Genomic DNA, 21287 nt, shown 5'->3' with positions numbered 1-21287 from the left:
GAGAATGGCGTGAACCCAGGAGCGGAGCTTGCAGTGAGCCGAGATCACACCACTGCACTCCAGCCTGGGAGACAGCGAGACTCTGTCTCAAAAAAAAAAAAAAAAACTTAGCACTGTGCCTGGCATCCAGAAGGTACTCAATAAATGGTGGCTGTGCTGCTCATGGTGAAGGTAATATAGATTGAGCATCCCTAATCTGAAAATCCCAAATCCCAAATCTTCTAAAATTAGAAACTTTTGGAGTCCTGACATGACACTCAAAGGACATGCTCATTGGAATGTTTCAGATTTTTGGATTAGGGATGCTCAACCAGTAAGTACATATAATGCAAATATTCCTAAATGAAAATAAATCTGAAATCTGAAATGCTTTTGGTCCCAAGCATTTCAGATAAGGGATACTCAACCTATAGTAGTAGCAATGGTAAATAACTACTACCACTACCACTGCCACCCTTGGGATAGAGGGATCAACGCATTCAAGTGCCTACATTTTTTTGCATAGCTAACCAAAGTGTTGGTAGAGGCAACTACCTGAAGGGACAGCAAAGCAATTGTTCTGGGCTTCACAGAGTGTCTGGGGCTTTAAAACAAAGTTGTTTATGGAGGTATGACTGAAAATGATTCAGTAGAGCATAATTCTCAGCAAAGAAGTTCTATTTATTTTTGCCAATCCTTTTCTGCCCAAGAACCTTAAAGAAAAAATATGTATTTCTAAATGAACCCTGTATTTCTAAGGCTCAATTTTGGTTGATCACCCATGTTATTGTCCACAAGCTTTGTCAGCAGCATCTCGGTACAAAGATATAAAGCCTCTGTTCTTTTTCACCAAGGTGGTCTTCATTCTCAATGGATGCCATCTCACTCTTCTTGAGCCTCTCAGTGAGTATAGGATTGATTTGATGGCTAGAATATAGATATACAGGAACAACAGGGGTTCTCAGGGATGTGATATTAGAGTAGGTGGAGTTGTATGGGGAGTGTAGAAATATTATCAAATGGAAATTTAAAAACCGGGTAGTCCTGATAGTTCTGGAGATTAACCTGTTTGCTGAGGGAGGGATATCAACTGTCTCTTTGGGTTTCCCTCTGTTTTTCTCTTTAGTAGTCTGTTGAAAGTAAAAAGAGAAAAAGGTCAGTTATTGTAAGTGAAGCCAAGTGCCAGGCTTCCTGTCCTTCCCAGACCATTTCAGGGTAGGAGGGTATTGGCCAGTTTCCAACAGGGTATAGACTGCACCCCACGAGGTGCCCATCCTCTGCCCTGGCCTCGTACTTTCTCTCACTCTTGCTCTTTCCCCTCTGTCCTTCATTTAAGTAGTATTAACTATAGGAACCAAAGGCTTCTTCACAGGAATTTTCCAGTAACATCTTATCTGTGTCCCAGGTATCCATTCTTTTTTTTGCCCTAAGTTCTGGAGTTATAGAAAGGAAAATGGATTTAAATTTTGGACAAAGATTTAGGGGTAGTTGTCTAAAAAAACACTTCCTCTTCTACCACTTCCTTCTGCTCTACTCTCTGCTCTCATCCTCACCCCTTGTCCCCAGAGCAGTGTCTGTCTCCTTGTTAGTGGCCCAGGCCAAGTCCAAGCTCCTCCATGTAGGTGTAACAACCCAAAGCTCCAAGGTAGCCAGCGATATAAAAGGCCATGTCTCTTTCAGAGCTGAGATGACATTATAATATTGACAGTTGACAGTCTTGGAGACTGGGGTCCTAAGGAATACTGAGAATGAGTGGCTAGTAACTACAGCCTTTAAGCCCTCGTAGCTTTTTTTTGTATTGGGGGAAATTATATCTGCTTAGTATAAAAAAAGAAAATTTCTTTTTTTTTTTCTTTTTTTGAGATGGAGTCCCGCTCTGTTGCCAGGCTGGAGTGCAGTGGCACTATCTTGGCTCACTGCAAACTCCACCTCCTGGGTTCAAGCGATTCTCCTGCCTCAGCCTCCCCAGTAGCTGGGACTACAGGCGTCCGCCACCATGCCCAGCTAATTTTTGTATTTTTAGTAGACACGGGGTTTCACCATGTTGGCCAGGATGGTCTTGATCTCTTCACCTCGTGATCCGCCCGCCTCAGCCTCCCAAAGTGCTGGGATTACAGGCGTGAGCCACTACGCCTGGCCAAAAAGAGAAAATTTCTAATAAAACAAAAATCCAAAGGAAAGGCACCTTGGCCTTTTACATCTCACAACCACCTAGTATCTTTCAGTGATATTCCTCCAGGTATTTCTATATCTGTATATGTAACGTGCTATACGTGCTGTACTCTAACTTGCTATTTTCCCTAACAAAAATGCCAGGTTGTGGAAAACTTTCCATGTCAGCAAATATAAGTCCACATTAGCCTTTTTAATGTATGCATAGTATTCCATGGCATAGATTCATCCTAATTTATTTAGCCATTCTCCATTGTTGGACATATAGGCTGTTTCCCACTTTTAGTTATTGTACACAGTGCTGTGATTAAACATCCTTGAGCATCGTTTTTTGGGTACTTGTGTAATTATCCTTGGAGACAGCTCAAGAATTGAGATTACTGGTTCATAGTGTATTCATGTTTTTAAAGTTCTTGATATATATATATATATATATGAGATATATATATGAGATATATATATGAGATATATATGAGATATATATGAGATATATATATGAGATATATATGAGATATATATGAGATATATATGAGATATATATGAGATATATATATGAGATATATATATGAGATATATATGAGATATATATATGAGATATATATATGAGATATATATATGAGATATATATATGAGATATATATATATATATATATATAAAGTTCTTGTACTTTCACCACTGGAATAATAGACTTTAAGATAACCCTATAGCCATCTAAAGATCTTGTGTCAACCAGTGCTGGGGCATCATGCTGGACTACCAGAAGATGGTACCCAAGCACCCTTCCTGTACTTCTTGTATTTCTCTTCTCCTAATCACCAACCATAGAGTGAGGAAAGAAATTCAGGCTCAAAATTGGAATACTATTATAGAAATTGTTAGGGAAGGCCTATGTAAATTTTCTTCTCTAACCACTGATCCAGCATTACCTTCAAAAATATTGTCATCAACATATGGAGCTGGAGTCTGTAAGCCACTCCTTCAATTGTAGCGAAGCTTCGTAGTATTCTGAGCTCTAGTTCTCCTAGAACATTCACCTTCTTTCATGGGTTCATCTAAAGCAAATGTTACTGACGTATTCTTTTTAGACCGTAATCTTGTACCTTCTTTCTGTACAGCAAGAAGATGGGGAGGGGAGAGAAGTTAGTTGGTGCCCACGTGTTCAGGGATTTGTCACTGAGTATTAACATTTAAAGGGCCATTTACCTGTAGGATTGACTTTAGAGGCTTAGCTTCGATTGAGCATTGTTCTAGATGCTGTCTTTTCTCCTTTGACATTCCTGTTCTGGTGGAGAAGCTGGGGGAAGATGGAAAGGATAGCAGTAGTAGAAACAGACACACTTCAAGCTTCTTTATCTAATGCAGCTCCTACCCCATCCCTGCCATATGCCTTTGGGCAATGAAAGTGATAACAGAGCAAGAGGATGTTTAGGCCTTTTGCTCCTCAAAACTCTGATCACCTCCTATTTTCTTTTTCTTTTTCCTCTTTTCAACATTTCTTTTTTTTTTTTTGAGACGGAGTCTCGCTCTGTCGCCCAGGCTGGAGTGCAGTGGCGCAATCTCGGCTCACTGCAAGCTCCGCCTCCCGGGTTCACGCCATTCTCCTGCCTCAGCCTCTCCGAGTAGCTGGGACTACAGGCGCCCGCCACTGCGCCTGGCTAATTTTTTGTATTTTTAGTAGAGACGGGGTTTCACCGTGGTCTCGATCTCCTGACCTCGTGATCCGCCCGCCTCGGCCTCCCAAAGTGCTGGGATTACAAGCGTGAGCCACCGCGCCCGGCCTCTTTTCAACATTTCTGTCCTCTCCCATCATTCCTCATTATTGGGAGGATTAAGAACTAGAGGCTGAGAATATTGAGTAGGTTCATGGCATTCATCCGTAGAATAATGCCAGTAGGCTCTTTAAGGGGCTCATGTTCCTTTTCTCCACATGGTAAATCAGATATTAGAAACCCTGTTTTGGGGAAGCTCTAATGCTGATAGGTTGGCTTACCTTTATGAAAATCATTCCCCTCACATGACCACTCAAGTTATGCCAGGGATGAGGTATACCTAACAATGTTGGAGTGTTGGTGGGCACTGCCCTAGCCCCATTTGAGCCAATGATATCAAGAGACTTGCTCAATGCCACCCAGAATCCAAGCACCTCCCAGAACTCCTTGCTCGTGAGAAAGACTGATCCCTGCAGCTTTTCTTATCAGTAAATCTCATAGAGGCATCTCAGTACCTGTGTGATGAGCATCTTTCTCCAGAGCCTGTGTTATTCTTGGAGATTGAGATGCTCGAGGTAGGTGGTAGTTGGCAAGTATCAATGACAGCTAATAGCCAGCACAGTCCTTCAACTATGGGCTGATGGTTTCTTCTCTCAAGGTTTCTGATGGCTGAACATGGCTCCTGTGACAAAAGAGAAGGCTGCAGACCTGGAGCCTGGGACCCCTGGGGCCCGCAGAACCAGTCACTGTCATTCAAAGAGTGAAGGAACACATAAGCTCTGCTATGCCTAGAGAGGCTCTGAGACTTCTAGGAGACACTCAGCATTCACATCTGAGAAGGCAAATGACAGAAATAAAATCTGAGGTCCTTTAATAAAGTGGTTGTGGTGTCTTGGGTGTGTGACCTTGAGCAAGTCACGTAGAGTCTCTGAGCCTTGGCTTTTTTATCCATAAAATGGGGATATTCATGTGTCCACTTTACAGAACTATTTTGAAGGCAGAATGCAATATTTATTATCACCATCAAGTCAGGAATCACTGTGGGTGTTGCCTGACAGGGAGAGACCTTGCCCCAAACCCAACATATGGGACTGATTATAGAATGGGCCAAGGGCTGCATCAGCTGGGCTCCAGAGGAAGAGGGAAGGAAGAGGTTGACACTTACCACTCGGCATGGGCACTTATTCTCTTTCACCAGCTTCTTTAGAAGTAGATAGTCAATAATATCACAAGGCATGAGGGCTTTCTTCTTGTCTTGTTTGTTTGCTAAGCTAAAACAGCATATGAGAGAGGGAGGAAAAAAGAGTGGATGAGTGAAACCAAAATAGATGCAAAAGGCGAGAAAAGAAGGGAAAGAGGAGGAGAACAAATTCTACTATAACTGCTACATATCCAGGAATTAGGTTTAAAGACATACCTAATGAGATAAGCTAGATATTTTTCTAGCCAACTCCCAATGATGGAAAGTATAGCACAAATCATTTGAATCCAAGATAGTCCCCCCAGGGCTCATTTCTCACTTCCCCTACATTATGCTATCAAACTTTAATTAGAATTGCTAACTGGGCTATGAACAGATTTGGAGTTTTTACATCCTTTCCCAAACTCTGTTCATGCTCTAGTTGGGGTTGCTAATGAGGAATGAAAGAAGCATAAAGGGAGTTGGGGGCAGGGATGAGAATTGACTGGCCACCTGCATTCATTATCACCCTGGAATAAGTGCTAGTTATGTAACTTTTGAGCAATCTGATCAGAGAGGAGGTCATCGGCATCAATTATACAAGATAGGAGTTCTCTGCTATCATGAGGTTTCAGGATCAGAGACCGAAACCAGAAAAGATGATAAGCAAATTCAGGAAGGTAGTCTTCAGGAAGAGTCAAGGGGTGGAGGTGGTGGATACCACTTTTCATTTCCCTTTGATGCTTCCCTTCAAAATTACCTTTGTACAGTTAGGTAACATGTCCCCCATAGCAGTATGTGGTAGAAAGTAGCTCTTGAGAACAGACCCCAGAAAATTGGGCCGCTCTACCTCACTGAGCCTAAGGGAACAGGAGGCCTAGCTGGGTGTGACAAAGGGACCACCCCACCCTTCATTTCTATACTTTTAAGGGTACAAATTGGGAAGCAGAAATAGGACAGAAAGGCAGAATCTTACAGTAAGATGGGTTTCCCTGCCACTCTTTTATCAGACAGCAGATGTGTTAAGATGATCTTCACTTCCTGCATGCGTCTTATGTCACTGGAATCCAGGACGAAAACAGGCCCATGGGCCTGTGCATAGTAGTTTGGCCATGCTTCGCGGCTCTTCAGGTCTCCATTCAGGTCATAGATGGAAAGTTCATACTCATCTAACAGAAGTGTAGTCAGTTCCGATTTCATACAATGGTCTGTCTTACTGGGAAGTACTATGCATAGGGGAAAAGAGGAGAAGCAATCACTTAGATCGAAACTCCATACTCATCTAACAGGAGTAGAGTCGGTTCCGATTTCATACAGTTGTCTATCCTACTGGGAAGTACTATGCAGAGGGGAGGAGAGGAAAAGCAATCACAAAGTAGGGAAATATAGTTAGATCAAATAATTTGTTGAACCCTGACTAGAGCCTGCTCTTATAAATCCCACTGAAGCATCCTGCCACCCTGCCCATACTTGGGGGCTATCTTCCTAAATCATCGCTTTACCCATGCTATCCTCTCCTGGCTCAGTAACCTTTAGTGAGTGTCCACTGCTTCCAGATATAATACAGACTCCTTCACCTCCTAACCTGCCAGACCTATCTCCTAGCGCTGTAGCCTGACGGGTGTCCACACTGTCCTAGCACATACCCAATCTGTTCTTCCCTTGGCTCCTTTGCCCTTACTTCTCCCACTCTACATCAATGTCTTGCTCTCTCTTGCCCTGGGATGTTACAAGATGCCATTTTCTCTGCCTAGAACACTTCTACTCTTTGCTTAGTTAATGCCTATTTTTTAAAATGTCAATTTTGATCTTGTTTATTCTAGAGTTTTCCCACACACCACCAGCCATCTGGATAAGGTACCTTTCTTCTGAGTTTACCATTGTCATAGCACATATTACAGTGTTGTAAATTCTATGGTTTATTTATCTGGGTTATAAACTGCAACAGGACAGGAACCCTTTCAATTTTATTGAAATTTATTCACTTTTACATTCATGATGCCAAGCACATTCATTATTGAATTAATCTGATAAATGAATGAATGAACAGGAGGTCCTTCTCTCCCACCCTTCAATACCCAGCTCAAGTACTGTTTAGGAAGACTTCTCTGGCCTGTCCACTTCTCACTTCTCTCTCTCTCTCTTGTTGAGCACATGGTCTGTTGAGCTGGTCCTTCACCTCTTTTTGTGCTTGTTTTGTCTCTCCAACTAAAACATAAGCTATATGAGGGAGGATGTCTGTATTACCTTACACACAGTAGGTGTTCAATAAATGTTTATGGTGGTTGTTACTGTAGATGAGGGTATGAAGTTGTCTCCCACATATCTCTTCCAAGAAACCATGCTAGACTTAGACACATTTTCATTTGAAAAGCTGTAGCCAGAACACAAAATCTCATAGGGAATTCCATACCTCATTCAGCTCCCATAGAAACGGAGTTGAAAACGGCAGTCTTGGCTGGGCACGGTGGCTCGCGCCTGTAATCCCAGCACTTTGAGAGGCTGAGGTGGGTGGATCACCTGAGGTTAGGAGTTCAAGACCAGCCTGGCCAACATGGCAAAACCCCGTCTTTACTAAAAATACAAAAAAAAAAAAAGAAAAAAAAACTTGGCCGGGTGCGGTGGCACACGCCTGTAATCCCAGCTACCTGGGAGGCTGAGGCAGGAGAATCACTTGAGCCCTGGAGACAGAGGTTGCGGTGAGCTGAGATCACGCCACTGCACTCCAGCATGGGGGACAAGAGTGAAACTCCATCTCAAAAAAAAAAAAAAAAACCAAAAAAAAGAGAAGGAAAATGGAAAACGGCAGCCTTTATATGCATTCCAGTCTGTTGAACTGACCGTTCTAGCCTAGCTCTCTTCCCACATTAGTAGCAAAATGACTTTATACATTCTCTACACCCACACCTGGGAGCACTAAGACTAGAATTCATAACTTCTTATTTGTAGTCTTAGATCTGCATGTGACATTTTCCATAGGATTGCTAAAATGAGTTATTAATGTGAAAAGTTAGTAATATGCTTTTGGGTCTTTAGAAATGAGAATACATATATATGTGTGTATATGTATGTATTATTATTATGTTTAAATGTGATTTTCATAACATCTCTTCTGATTTCATGTTAGGCAATGAACTTTTAAATTATAGTTTTCAGATAAAATAATTTTCAGCCAAAACTTTGATGTGATATTTGCTATATCTGTATTAGACTACTCAAAAATAATAAGTGGGCCAGGGACGGTGGCTCACACCTGTAATCCCAGCACTTTGGGAGGCCGAGGCAGGCGGATCACCTGAGGTCAGGAGTTAGAGACCAGCCTGGCCAACATGGTGAAACCCTGTTTCCACTAAAAATACAAAAATTAGCCGGGCGTGGTGGCGGGCACCTGTAATCCTAGCTACTTGGGAGGCTGAAGCAGGAGAATTGCTTGAACCCAGGAGGCAGAGGTTGCAGTGAGCTGAGGTCTCACCATTGCACTTCAGCCTGGGCGACAGAGCGAGACATCTGTCTCAAAAAAAAAAGTGAATAGGTTAAAACTCTAAAGGTAATATTAGAGTTTCCTGCATCGAGAAAAGCTTTATATATTTTTTTGCCCTGTCAGAGAAAAAATTTTTTTCCTTAGTTTTTTCTTTTTACTTGAAACCTTACCAGTTCCTTCAGTTAGTGTATTCTATTGTTGGTGAACCCTAGATGCTGTGAGCGGTTGTTCCCTGACAATTTACATTTATCTTATTTCCTCTATTAACGTGTAAACACTCTAAGGACCGGTACTGAGTCTGATTCATCTCTGTATCCCTAGTGGAGTGTTTCATAAAGCATGGTCTGGGCACCATGTAATTGAGAATTACATGGGGGTGATTGTTAAAGCCTAGTCCAGACCAAATGAATCAAAACCTCTAGGCTTGGGACACAAGCATTTGCGTGTTTAATGAACTCCCTATGGTTAACAAAATCCTGAGGTGATTCCTCTGCACTTTAAAGCTTGAGTACCACTACTCTAGAGAACCATGAAACCCATGCCTGATTGTGTCTCAGCATCATCTGGTGAGCTTGTTAAGATACAGATCCCATGCTACACACCTGTAGTCCCAGCTACTTGGAAGCCTGAGGTGGGAGGATCGCTTGAGCCTGGGCAATCAAGGCTGTAGTGAACCATGATCACACCACTGTACCACTGCACCCCAGTCTGGGTGACAGAGTGAGACTCTGTCTCAAAAAAAAAAAAAAAAAAAAAAAAAACTAGATTCCATGGGCCCTTCCCAGACCAAAATTTCTGAATCTCCAGGTCCCCTGTCAGTAGGTTTGAAAGCTCCCCAGGTGATTCTGGTTATTGGTTCTCAGTATTCACTGTTCTCCATGATCACCTGTAGAGCATTTTATTTATTTATTCATCTATTAAGCCTGGAGTGCAGTGGCACCATCTCGGCTCACTACACCCTTTGCCTTCCACCCTTTGCCTTCCACCCTTTGCCTCCCGAGTTCAAGCAATTCTCCTACCTCAGCCTCCTGTGTAGCTGAGATTACAGGCCCCCACCACCACACCCAGCCAATTTTTGTATTTTTAGTAGAGACGGGGGTTTCACCATGTTGGCCAGGCTGGTCTCGAACTCCTGACCTCAGGTGATCCACCCCCCCCCTCCCCCACCCCTTGGCCTCCCAAAGTGCTGGGATTACAGGCGTAAGCCACCATGCCCAGCCACCTCCAGGCTTCGTTCTCTCAGGGTTTGAGTCCATAGATCTGGGGTGGGGCTGAAGCATCACGATGTTTTTTAAGAAGCTCCCCAGCTAATTGAAATATATAGCCAGGTTTGAAAGGCACTCTTCTAAATGTCCTCATTTAGGACACCTGCTTGTGCCAGTGGTTGGGTTTCTTCTTGCCTTACATGACCATGCCAGACAAAACAGTTTTAGTGAATGGTGTCAATAATAATGACTCGGAGGTGGTGGCATAAGATGGCCAAATAGAATCCTTCAGTGATGGTCACCCCTGCAGGAACACCAAATTGAACAACTATCCACATGAAAGCACCTTCATAAGAACCAAAAATCAGGTGAGCGATCACAGTACCTGGTTATAACATCTGTATTTTTTTCTTTTTTTGAGACAGGGTCTCACTCTGTCACCCACGCTGGAGTGCAGTGGCTCAGTCTCAGCTCACTGTAGCCTTGACCTCCTGGACTCAAGTGATCCTCCCACCTTAGCCTCCTGAGTAAATGGGATTACAGGCATGTGTCACCATACCTGGCTAATTTTTTTTTTTTTTTTTTTTTTGTAGAGAGTTTTGGCATGTTGCCCAGGCTGGTCTTGAACTCATGGGCTCAAGCGATCTGCCTGCCTTGGCCTCTCAAAGTGCTGGGATTACAGGCATTAGCCCCCACACCCCACCTTGGTTATAACATCATGTCAAGGAAAGAGGCACTGAAGAGGATAGGAAAGACAGTCTTGAATCACTAGCACCACCCTTTCCTCATCCCCTGGCAGCACCACATGGCACAGAGAGAGAATCTGTGCTTGAAAGAGAGAGTGCAGTGATTGTAGGACTTTGGATTGGAACTCAGTGCTGCCCTGTCACAGCAGAAAACTACATAGGGCGGAATTTGCCTAGCACTTACGGAGGAAGCATTTAGACCAGCCCTAGCCAGAGGGAAATTGTCCATTCGAACAGTTGGAACCTGAGTTCCAGCAAGCCCTGCCACCATGGCCTGAAGTGCTCTGGGGTGCTAAATAAATTTAAAAGGCAGTCCAGGCCACAAGGACTGCAGTTCCTGGACAAGTCCTGGTGCTGTGATGGTCTTGGAGCCAAGGACTCAGGGGGCATGCAACCTAGTGAGTCACCAGCTGGAGTGACCAAGGGAGTGCTTGTGTCACCCCTCCTCCCAGTGCCAGGCAGCACAGCTTGCAGCTCCAGGAGGAGAGGGAAGAGTAAAGAGAACATTGTCTTACAACTTGAATACCAGCTCAGCCACAGGAAAATAAAGTACCAAGCAGAGTCCTGAAGCCCCCATTTCAGGCCATGGCTCCCCGATGACATTTCTAGACCCATCCTGGGCCAGAAGGGAACCCAGTGCCCTGAAGGGAAGGACCCAGTCTTGACAGGATTCACCACCACCTGACTAAGGAGCCTTTAGGCCTTGAGTAAACATCCCAAGCAAGCGCCAGGCAGTAGTCACCATGGGCCTTGGGCAAGACCTGGTATCGTGCTGGCTTCAGGCGTGCGCACATTTTCAGCGGTGGTGGCCATCAGGAGAGACTCCTGCTTGAGGAAAGGAGAGAGAAGAGTAAAAAGGACTTTTTCTTGCAACTTCAGTACTAACTCAGCCACAGTAAAATACAGCACCAAGCAGACTCCTGAAGTCCCTGATTCCAGGCCTTAGCTCCTGGAGGGCATTTCTAGACTCACCTTGGGCCAGAAAGGAACACGCTGCCCTGAAGGGAGAGACCCAGGCCTGGCAGGACTCACTGCCTGCTGACTAAAGAGCCCTCGGGCCTTGAATAAACATTGATGGTAGCCAGGCTATAGTCGCTATGGGCTTGGGGCTGTGGTGGCCAATTCTGCTTGAGGAAAGGAGAGAGAAATATAAAGAGGACTTTGTCTTGCAACCTGGGTACTTGCTCAGCCCCAGTAAAATAAAGCACCAAGCAGATTTCTAAAGCCCCTGACCCCAGGCCCTAGCTCCTGGTGGCATTTCTAGACCTACCCTGGACCAGAAAGGAACCTGCTGCACTGAAGGGAAATACGCTGTCCTGGCAGGATTCATCACCTACTGACTAAAGTGCCCTTGGGCCTTGAATAAATATCAGGGATAGCCAAGAAATAGTTGCCACAGGCCTTGGGTGAGACTCAGTACTGTGTTGGCTTCATGCGTGACTCAGCACAGTCTCAGTGGTCGTGGCCACAGGAGTGCTTGTATCACCCCTTCCCCAACTCCAGGCAGCTCAGCACAGAGAGACTCCATTTGTTTGGGAGAAAGTAAGGGAAAAGAACAAGAGACTTTGCCTGGTAAACCAGGGAATTCTCTCAGATCTTACCCAAGACCACCAAAATGGTATCTCTACAGCTTTACAAGAGTCACAGCATTACTAGGCTTAGGGTGTCCCCTAATGCATATACAGCTGCAGTGACCAAAGATTTGATCACAACACTCAATTCCCTTTGAGTCCTTCTCAAGAAGGATGGGTAAAAACAACCCCAGCCTGCATAAATACTTAACTCTTCAGTGCCCAGACATTGATGAGCATCAATAAACATCAAGACCATCCAGGAAAAATGACATCACTAAAAGAGCTAAATAAGGCACCAGTAACATATTACGGAGTGACAGAGATAAGTGACCTTTCAGACAGAGAATTCAAAATAGTTGTTTTGAGGAAGATCAATGAAGTCCAAGATAACACAAAGAAGGAATTCAGAATTTATCAGATAAGTTTAACAAAGATTGAAATAAGAGAGTGGCATGATATACTTAAAGTATATCAAGGAAAAAAACTTTTATCCTAGAATATTATATCCAGCAAAATTATACTTCAAACATGAAGGAGAAATAAAGTATTTCCCAGACAAACAAAAGCTGAGGGATTTTTGTCAACACCAGACCTCTCCTACAAGAAATGCCAAAGGGAGTACTTCAGTCTGAAAGAAAAGGATGTTAATGAGCAATAAGAAATCACCTGAAGGTATAAAACCCACTGGTAACAGCAACTCATACAGACAAATACAGAGTATTGTTATAATACTGTAATTGTGGTATGTAAACTACTCATAGCTTGAGTACAAAGACTAAAAGATGAACCTATCAAAAGTAACAACTACAGCAACTTTTAAAGACAGTATAATAAGATATAAATAGAAACAACAAAAAGTTAAAAAGCAGAGGGGATGAAGTTAAAGTGTACAATTAATATTAGTTTTCTCTTTGCTTGCTTTTGCAATCACAGTTGTCATCAGTTTAAAATAAGGGGGTTTCCAGGGGGCAGTGGGTGAATATTTAAAAAAAAGGGTTATAAGATGTTATTTGCAAGCCCCATGGTAACTTCAAATAAAAAAACCTACAACAGATAGACAAAAAATATAAAGCAATAAATCAAAACATACTACCAGAGAAAATCACTTTCACAAAAAGGAAGACAGGAAGGAAGGAAGGAAAAGACCAAAAAACAACCAGAAAGCAAATAACAAGGTGGCAGTAGTAAGTCCTTATTAATAATAACATTGAATATAAATGGACTAAACTCTCCAAACAAAAGACATAGGGTGGCTGAGTGGATTAAAAAAAAAAAAACATGATCTGTTTCCTACAAGAAACACACTTCATCTATAAAGACACATATAGACTGAAAGGGATAGAAAATTATATTCCATACAACTGGAAACCCAAAAGAGCGGGAGTAGCTATACTTCAGACAAAACAGATTTCAAGACAAAAACTATAAAAAGAGACAATGTCATTATATAATGATAAGGGAATCAATTCAGCAAGTGTATATAACAATTATATATGCACCCAACACTGGAGCACCCAGATATATAAAGCAAACATTAGAGCTAAAGAGAGAGAGATAGACCCCAATACAGTAATAATTGGAGATTTAAGCACCCCACTTTCAGCATTGGACAGATTATCCAGATCAACAATGAAACATTGTACCTAATCTGCACTATAGAGCAAATGGACCTAATAGATATTTACAGAACATTTCATCCAATGAATGCAGGATATACATTATTCTCCTCAGCATATTGATCATTCTGGCAAGGCTGTGGAGTAAGGGGGACCCTCATACACTGTTGTTGAGAACATAAATTATGTTCCACTATGAAAGTTCCTCAAAAAACTAAACATAGAACTACCATGTGATGCAGCAATCCACCTGCTGTGTATGTATCCAAAAGAAAGGAAATCAGTATGTCAAAGAGATATCTGGTGTCCCATGTTTATTGCAGCACTGTTCACAATAGCCAAGATTTGGAAGCAACCTAAGTGTCCATCAACAGATGAATGGATGAAGAAAATGTGGTACATATACACAATGGAGTACTATTTAGCCATAAAAAAGAATAAGATCTTGTCATTTGCAGCAACACGGGCAGAACAAGTACATTATGTTAACTGAAATAAGCCAGGCACAGAAAGATAAATTTCATATGTTCTCACTCATTTGTGGAAGCCCTAGAGTAAAATAATTGAACTCATGGAGATAAAGAGTAGAAGGACACAGCCGGGTGTGGTGGTTCATGCCTATAATCCCAGCACTTTGGGAGGCCGAGGCAGGCAGATCACCTGATGTCATGAGTTCAAGACCAGCCTGGCCAACATGGTGAGACCTCGTCTCTAATAAAAATACAAAAATAAGCCAGGTGTGGTGGCACATGCCTGTAATCCCAGCTACTTGGGAAGCTGAGGTAGGAGAATTACTTGAACCCAAGAGGCGGAGGTTGCAGTGAGCTGAGATCATGCCACTGCACTCCAGCCTGAGCAACAGAACAAGACTCCATCTCAAAAAAAAAAAAAAAGAAAAAAGAGTAGAAGGATAGTTACTAGAGGGTGGAAAGGATAGCGAGGGGAGGGAATGGGATGGTTAATGGTACAAAAATATAGTTAGAATGAATAAGATCTAGTATTTGATAGCACAACAGAGTGACTATAGTCAGCAATAATTTGTTGTACATTTATAATAACTGAGGGAGTACAACTGGAATGTTTGTAACACAAATAAATGGTGAAGGCTTGAGGTGATGGATACCCCATTTACCCTGATTTGATTATTACACATAGTATGCCTGTATCAACGTATCTCACATATCTCATAAATATATACACCTACAGTGTACCCATAAAAATTTAACAAATTTTAAAAACCACTAAAAAATGGCTTGTGTGCCAAAATATTTTATAGCTGGTGTCTTCAAGTGTTCACAGTTATTACTTGCAGACGGGCATTTCCTTCCTAGGCAATTATCTGTTCTTGGCAAAAAACATTCGCAGCAGCTGGGTGCAGTGGCTTAAGCCTGTAATCCCAGCACTTTGGGAGGCCAAGGCGGGTGGATCACCTGAGGTCAGGAGTTTGAGACCAGCCTGACCAACATGGTGAGACCCTGTCTCTACTAAATACAAAAAGTTAGCACATGCCTGTAATTCAGCTACTTAGAGGCTGAGGCAGGAGAATCGCTTGAATCCAGGAGGCTGAGGTTGCAGTGAGCTGAGATTGCACCATTGCACTCCAGCTTGGGCAATGAGAGTGAAACTCCATCTCAAAAAACAAAAAACAAACAACAACAACAACAACAACAAAAAAACATTCGCAGGGACAAGGGAGGTGAATTATTCAATTTTGGGCACAGAGCAACCTACTAGGTTGATTCTGATGGTCCTGCGTAGACAGAGGTGGCCTGAGACATTCTTCAGAATGTGTTATCAGTGCCCATTAAAAAAATTGTCTGTGAATGTAGCCACAACCAATAGATTTATGAATAATCCCCCAGGTATTCACTGAGCACAGGGCAAGTTATGCAGTAACAAAATAAATAGACTGTAGGCAGTGTCCTCTAGGAATTAAAATGGGAAACAGACACTATTCTCACAGGCAAAATAGCATACTGGTAATTCCAGGTGAATGCTTCCAAAAGCTGGCTGGCCATCAGAAACCCCTGAGGAGTTCTTAAAATCTAGATTCCTAGGGCCCACCCAGACTAAAGGGAATCCAGGGATGAGGTTGAGTTGGGGCTCTAGAAAATTATCCCCACTTTTTTCAATAATCTTGTGATTTTTGCTGGCTCCTGGATTTTTCCTGCTGCTATTTACCTTCTTAAACATTTCTGCCTATCAGAGAATTGGGAGAAGCAAGGAGTTAAGTTTGTTTCCTACAAGGGGGGATAAAAGGCTGAACCCATTGGCTAAAATGTGAGGCTTGGAGCTGCTAATGGGACAGAGGAAGTTGTTATAGAAAATGGCAACATGTCGCTGGGCGCAGTGGCTCACACTGTAATTCCAGCACCTTGGGAGGCTGAGGCAGGAGGATTGCTTGAGCCCAGGAGTTGCAGATCAGCCTGGCCAACATGGTGAAACCCCATCTCTACTGAAATCCAAAAAAAATCAGCCAGGTGTGGTGGTGCACACCTGTAATCCCAGCTACTCGGGAGGCTGAGGCATGTGAATCGCTTGAACCTGGGAGATGGAGGTTGCAGTGAGCTGAGATCACACCACTGCACTCCAGCCTGGGCAACAGAACAAGACTCTGTCTCAGAGGAAAAAAAAAAAAGCAAAGAAAATGGCAACATGTTGTCTCAGGTGAATGGTGGAATGGGGGAGAACATCCATTCCATGAATATTTATTGAATACCTACCTGAAAATGCTAAAAGGCCACAGGCTAAAGACACAGAGAGGAAAAAATCCATTATTTCTCCCCAAGAGGCTCACAATTTAGGGGATGGACTTAAAATTGCCTGATGATGTTGTAATAAGTGCATGCCAGAGCGATGCATGGAATAGAGTGGGAGCTGAGGAAGGAGGGCACTGATAGGGAAGGCTTTCCTGAGGTCAAGCTGGGCTGTGACTTGAGGCTTTTGATTTAGCAGGTAGATAATGGTGGAGGTAAAATGCTAGGTAGTGGGACAGCATGTACAGAACTAGAAAAGGGGGATGGCAAGTCATTTGTTGTGGCTGTATCAGAGGGCATGTGCAGAGAGCATGGGAAATGAAGTTGGAGGAGGACTCAGGGACCAACTCATAGAGGGCTTTGTGTGCTGCTAAGAAACTTAAGTTTTATCTTGAAGATAATGGCATTGAACAGTTTTGAGCAGGGAAGTGCCATGATCAGACTTTTGTATTAAGTCCTTCTGGTAGCTATGTGGATTGAATACTGGGGGGACAACTGGAGATGACAAGATCAGCCAGAAGGCTGTTGTTGTAGTTCAGGGAAATTGATGAGCACTTCAGGTAGGTCAGTGGCAGAGGAGTCAGGTTAGCCTTTTTTGTTCAGGGATGCCAGGTTAGATAAAACTCAATCATGTCATCATACTACTTCATTTATCCAATAAACATGGATGGAGGGCATCCTGTGACAGACAGTGCTGGCTTCTTTGATTGGTCCTTAATAAGTAGTATAGTAGCTTTCTGAAATTCTGTGTAACTGCTTCTTGAAATGTCAAGATACTGAACTAGAGACCTGGTATTAAACTTGCACATATCAGAACTGACAACATTTCTCAAGCTCCAACTCTCCATATTAGCTGTCACAAAATTTCATGTTATTAAACTTCTTTATCATCCCACACTTGTCTCTCTTATCTAGACCAAATTCCACTTTAATTGAGCCCTGAAACTAGACATCATTTCAAACATGCTATCCTTCATAATTGACTGCAATGCTTTACGTAGTTTGAACTCATGCCTACTGACCCTATGAAAGGACTTGCAATTAGGATAGCTTGTAAAGGGAGCAGGTGACAGACATTACATAAACAGGCTGTTTATGTAATGTGGGGAAGGGAGGGAGGGAGGGAGGGAGAGAGATAGAGAGAGTATATGTGTGTGTGTTAGGAGGTGTTTATGCACAAAAAGAGGGAAACTGAGGACCATGAAGTAATGCTAGGAAGGAATGATTATTTCACTGGATTCTGGGGTCTATGGGAGACCCACGCCAGTGTCTAATGCTCTTAGTTCCTTACATTTTTGGAATGTCTCCACAAGAACAGTTTTGCCTGAGTTGTTCAAGCCAATGATAGGGATGGTCACATTCCTATAAATGAAAAAGAAAAATGAGCCCAAAGTCTTAAAACAGGTAGGTTTTAGGCTAAACAGAGAGTTATACTCTTCCTTATTGTTTGGGATTCTGCCTGCAGTAATCTCAATGCATGTACCATAAAAGGCCCAGCCAAAGCAGTAGAAGGTGGTATGGGAGCCCCTCACCAAAGCCCCCAAGGATGCTTTTCTTCCCTGATTCACTTAACCTTGTCCAATTGGCCATCCCTCCTCAACCCTGCCCCCAATCTTACAAACACTGCTTAATCACTTCACCTAACAATATATATTATGAAGATTTGTCCCTTGAGGGACTATGGGCAGATTTGTGGGAGGAAATAGTGGAATAGGCCTAGGGAAACAATTGTAATATTACCTTCGTGTCTCTTCTGTTGTCTTTAGCCAAGAGCAGCAGGAGAACAAAAGCCGGAACATGATTCATCTTAGTTCTTAAATATTAAGAAAGAAAATAAGAAATAAGTCCCATTATAAACACTGAGCCTTTAGTCAGCTTATGACTAAACAGGTGCTGATAAACAGAAAGCCTGGGATTGTTAGAAGTCTATTCATTCTATCCAACTGTGTCTATAAATGTCATAGAAGGAGGAACTGGTTATTCTCAACTGCAGCGACAAGTTCTGTGCTAATGAGTAGCTTTCCTCAAAATGGGGTGATTTCTTAGTATAGCAGCCTACACAGACATAATCAGACGTGGCCTATCCCTTCAGCCATAGTTCATCCTTGTTAAGAATATCTTTATTCAACCTTGTGAAGGTTGGGATGATGCCTAAGAGAAGAACCAACTTAGGCTTCTAGAAGGACCTATCGGGAGACCTGTTCCAAGTACCAATAATGTCTCTTCTTCAAAGATGTGGGCATTGGTGACCCACTATTAGAGATTTTATACAAGTTTTGGAGCTATCAGGGACCTTAGAGATAGTCTAGTCTGGGTTCAAACATTAATCCAGGTGTCCCATCCTCAAAAATTGCCAGGGAGCTGCGTAAGGGAAGCTTCCCAGGTGATGTCAATGCACAGCTGGATTTGGAAGTGAATGCCTAAGTAAAAAGGATAATTTAGGCAATCACTTCAAGGTTCATCCTTGGAAAGTGGATTGTTTCCACTTTTTGGCTCTTATGAATAATGCTGCTATAAACATTTGTATATAAGTTTTTGTGTGGATATGTTTTCTTTTCTCTTGGGTATATACCTAGGAGTATTACTGCTGGGTTATATAATAAATCTATATTTAACCTCTTGAGGAACTGCCAGACTGTTTTGCAAAGTGGCTACAACATCTTACATTCCCACCAGTAATGCTTGTTTTTTGTTTACAGCTATCCTAGTGGGTGTGAGGTAGGTATTTCATTGTGGTTTTGATTTACATTTTCCTAATGACTAATTATGGTTGACCCTTGAACAACATGAGTTTGAACTGCATGAGTCTACTTATACCAGATTTTTTTTTTCAATCACATGAGGATATTTGTGAATGTGAAACCCATGTATATGCAGGGCTAACTTTTCATGTACATGGGTTTCGCAGTGCCAACTGCAGGATTTGAGAATGCACAGATTTTGGTACATGAGGGGGTTCAGGAACCCATTTCCCCCGAGTTTACTGAGGGACGACTGTGTGTTGAAGCCCAAAGTTGGAGGAAGCCCTGGTTGGGTTAGCAAAGTACTTCAGTTAATGCTTCGATGGGCTTTGCTTAGCTATCTGATGAGCACAGTTTAGGTGCCGACTTATTAATGGATAATTTATCAGGGTTCTGCAGAGTCATCCAGTCATTTACTGTTCTGGAGAGTTGCCATTCCAAAATACTAACATTTCATAGCATTTCTTATAGCACAGCTCAGACCCTAGGAGATCATTAGGTTTCCCATAAGGACCTCCTGGAGAATGGCTCTGGCTTATGCCAGACAAAAGAGAAACCTTATATATGGCCTGTGATCAAAACCAGCCTTACTCCAGTTTTGCACATGAAGCTGATGTGACCAGGAGCCTGAAACATCAGAGCCTAATTGTCTGGGTTCCATGATAGCCATCTCCCTTGGAGAAGAGGCCAGTAACCGCTTCATGTCTGCTTCCTAATAATTGGCAGAGCCTTCTAACTTGATGTCAGGCTCTCTGTGTTTGTCAGTGCCACCAAGAAGTGTCAAATTGGCATCACACAAGTTCTTCCTTTATAAGGAAGGGTAGGTGTGATAACCCAACTGGGAAAATGATTGAATTAGGGATTGCTAGACTGATCCTTTTTTTCTAGTGCCTCTTCTGAGTAGCCTGAAGTGAAATCACCTCAACTAAACCTACTATTTCCAAATTTCTTATCTTATCTGTAAAATGAAGATAGTGACATATTTTGCTTACCACGAGGTGTTTATTTATCTGATAAGTTGATTCTTTTTGGATGGAAGACTTAAGATATGCAGAGTAATAGGAAGATGCATTGAGCTTTCTAGCCTTCTTGTCAGATTAACACAGCTCAGGTTGTCCACTTATAAAAGCTATGGCAATGTCCTAATAATGGTTGTCAAGGTACCGACATGTCTGTGGCAACCACTACCTGGTTCATAGCAACCAAACTCATATATCCTTACCTTGTATGATTATAGATAATTACTAAAGGAACTTTTAGTCATCATAGTTTTTATTCATTTTGCAAAATATTTATATAGAATTTACTTTGTGCCAGGGCTCATTAAAGCACTTTATACACATTAATTCATTTAATCCTTACTACAGCATGACAAAGTAGGGGCTATCATTCCTACTTTTCAGAGATGAAGTTGTTCACAAAGGGGTTATATAACTTGCCAAAGGTTACCTAGCTAATAAATGGTAAAGCCAGAATTCAAACCTAGGCATTCTGGCTTCAGGATCTGTATTAGGTCAAAGGTCTTGCAGACCTCAGGTACCAGAGAAACTGCCTCTGCTCTGTGTATCTCTATCTCTTCTAGCCAAACTATATCATACTTAGTGAACTTTTTATAAAATGCTTTATTTTTCAGAATGGTTTTAGATATACAGAAAAATTGCTAAGACAGTACAGTGAGTAACTATCCCTAACACCCAATTTCCCTCATTGTTAACATCTTACAATGCTGCATTTGTTACAATTAATGAACCAGTATTAATACGTTGTTATTAACTAAAGTCCATACTTTATTCAGATTTCCTTAGTTTTTAACTTAAGCTTCTCAGATTTTGTTTTGTTTTGTTTTTTGGAGACAAGATCTGGCTCTGTGGCCCAGGCTGGAGTGCAGTAGTGTGATCATAGCTAACTGCAGCCTCAAACTCCTGGGTTCAAGCAATCCTCCTGCTTCAGCCTCCCAAGTACCTAGGACTGCAGGCATGCACCACCATGCTTGGCTAATTTATTTATCTATTTATTTATTCTAATTTTTTGCATTTTTATTATTATTATTATACTTTAGGTTTTAGGGTACATGTGCACAATGTGCAGGTTTGTTACATATGTATCCATGTGCCATGTTGTTTTGCT

General features: G+C 42.2%; 2 protein-coding genes across 5 annotated transcripts in view; one reads left to right on the top strand and one right to left on the bottom strand.

The window, feature by feature from the left end:
• The window catches only part of TRMT2B (tRNA methyltransferase 2 homolog B), an 87887-nt gene that overhangs the window by 61385 nt on the left and 5215 nt on the right, over positions 1–21287 (top strand). The gene's annotated exons all lie outside the window — the stretch shown is intronic.
• On the bottom strand, positions 640–20263 carry ARL13A (ADP ribosylation factor like GTPase 13A). Of its 4 annotated transcripts, XM_055269419.2 has the most exons (9): positions 20153–20263; positions 18160–18232; positions 17711–17781; positions 6018–6267; positions 5027–5132; positions 4377–4543; positions 3356–3446; positions 3079–3259; positions 675–1109 (listed from the first exon to the last, which is right to left on the bottom strand). In XM_055269419.2, exons 2-8 carry the CDS (start codon positions 18216–18218, stop codon positions 3131–3133), a joined length of 873 nt encoding a protein of 290 aa, XP_055125394.1. In that variant the 5' UTR covers positions 18219–18232; positions 20153–20263; the 3' UTR covers positions 675–1109; positions 3079–3130. The 4 variants fall into 4 exon arrangements, with proteins under 4 accessions (XP_055125396.1, XP_055125394.1, XP_055125397.1 ...); XM_055269421.2 differs by lacking the exon at positions 3079–3259 and having other exon boundaries at positions 640–906; XM_055269422.2 differs by lacking the exon at positions 17711–17781.

The sequence above is a fragment of the Symphalangus syndactylus genome, chromosome X (assembly GCF_028878055.3).
Source record: "Symphalangus syndactylus isolate Jambi chromosome X, NHGRI_mSymSyn1-v2.1_pri, whole genome shotgun sequence".
NCBI lineage: Eukaryota > Metazoa > Chordata > Mammalia > Primates > Hylobatidae > Symphalangus > Symphalangus syndactylus.
The sequence above is the reverse complement of the archived record's forward strand: the minus strand, read 5'-3'. Positions and strand labels throughout refer to the sequence as shown.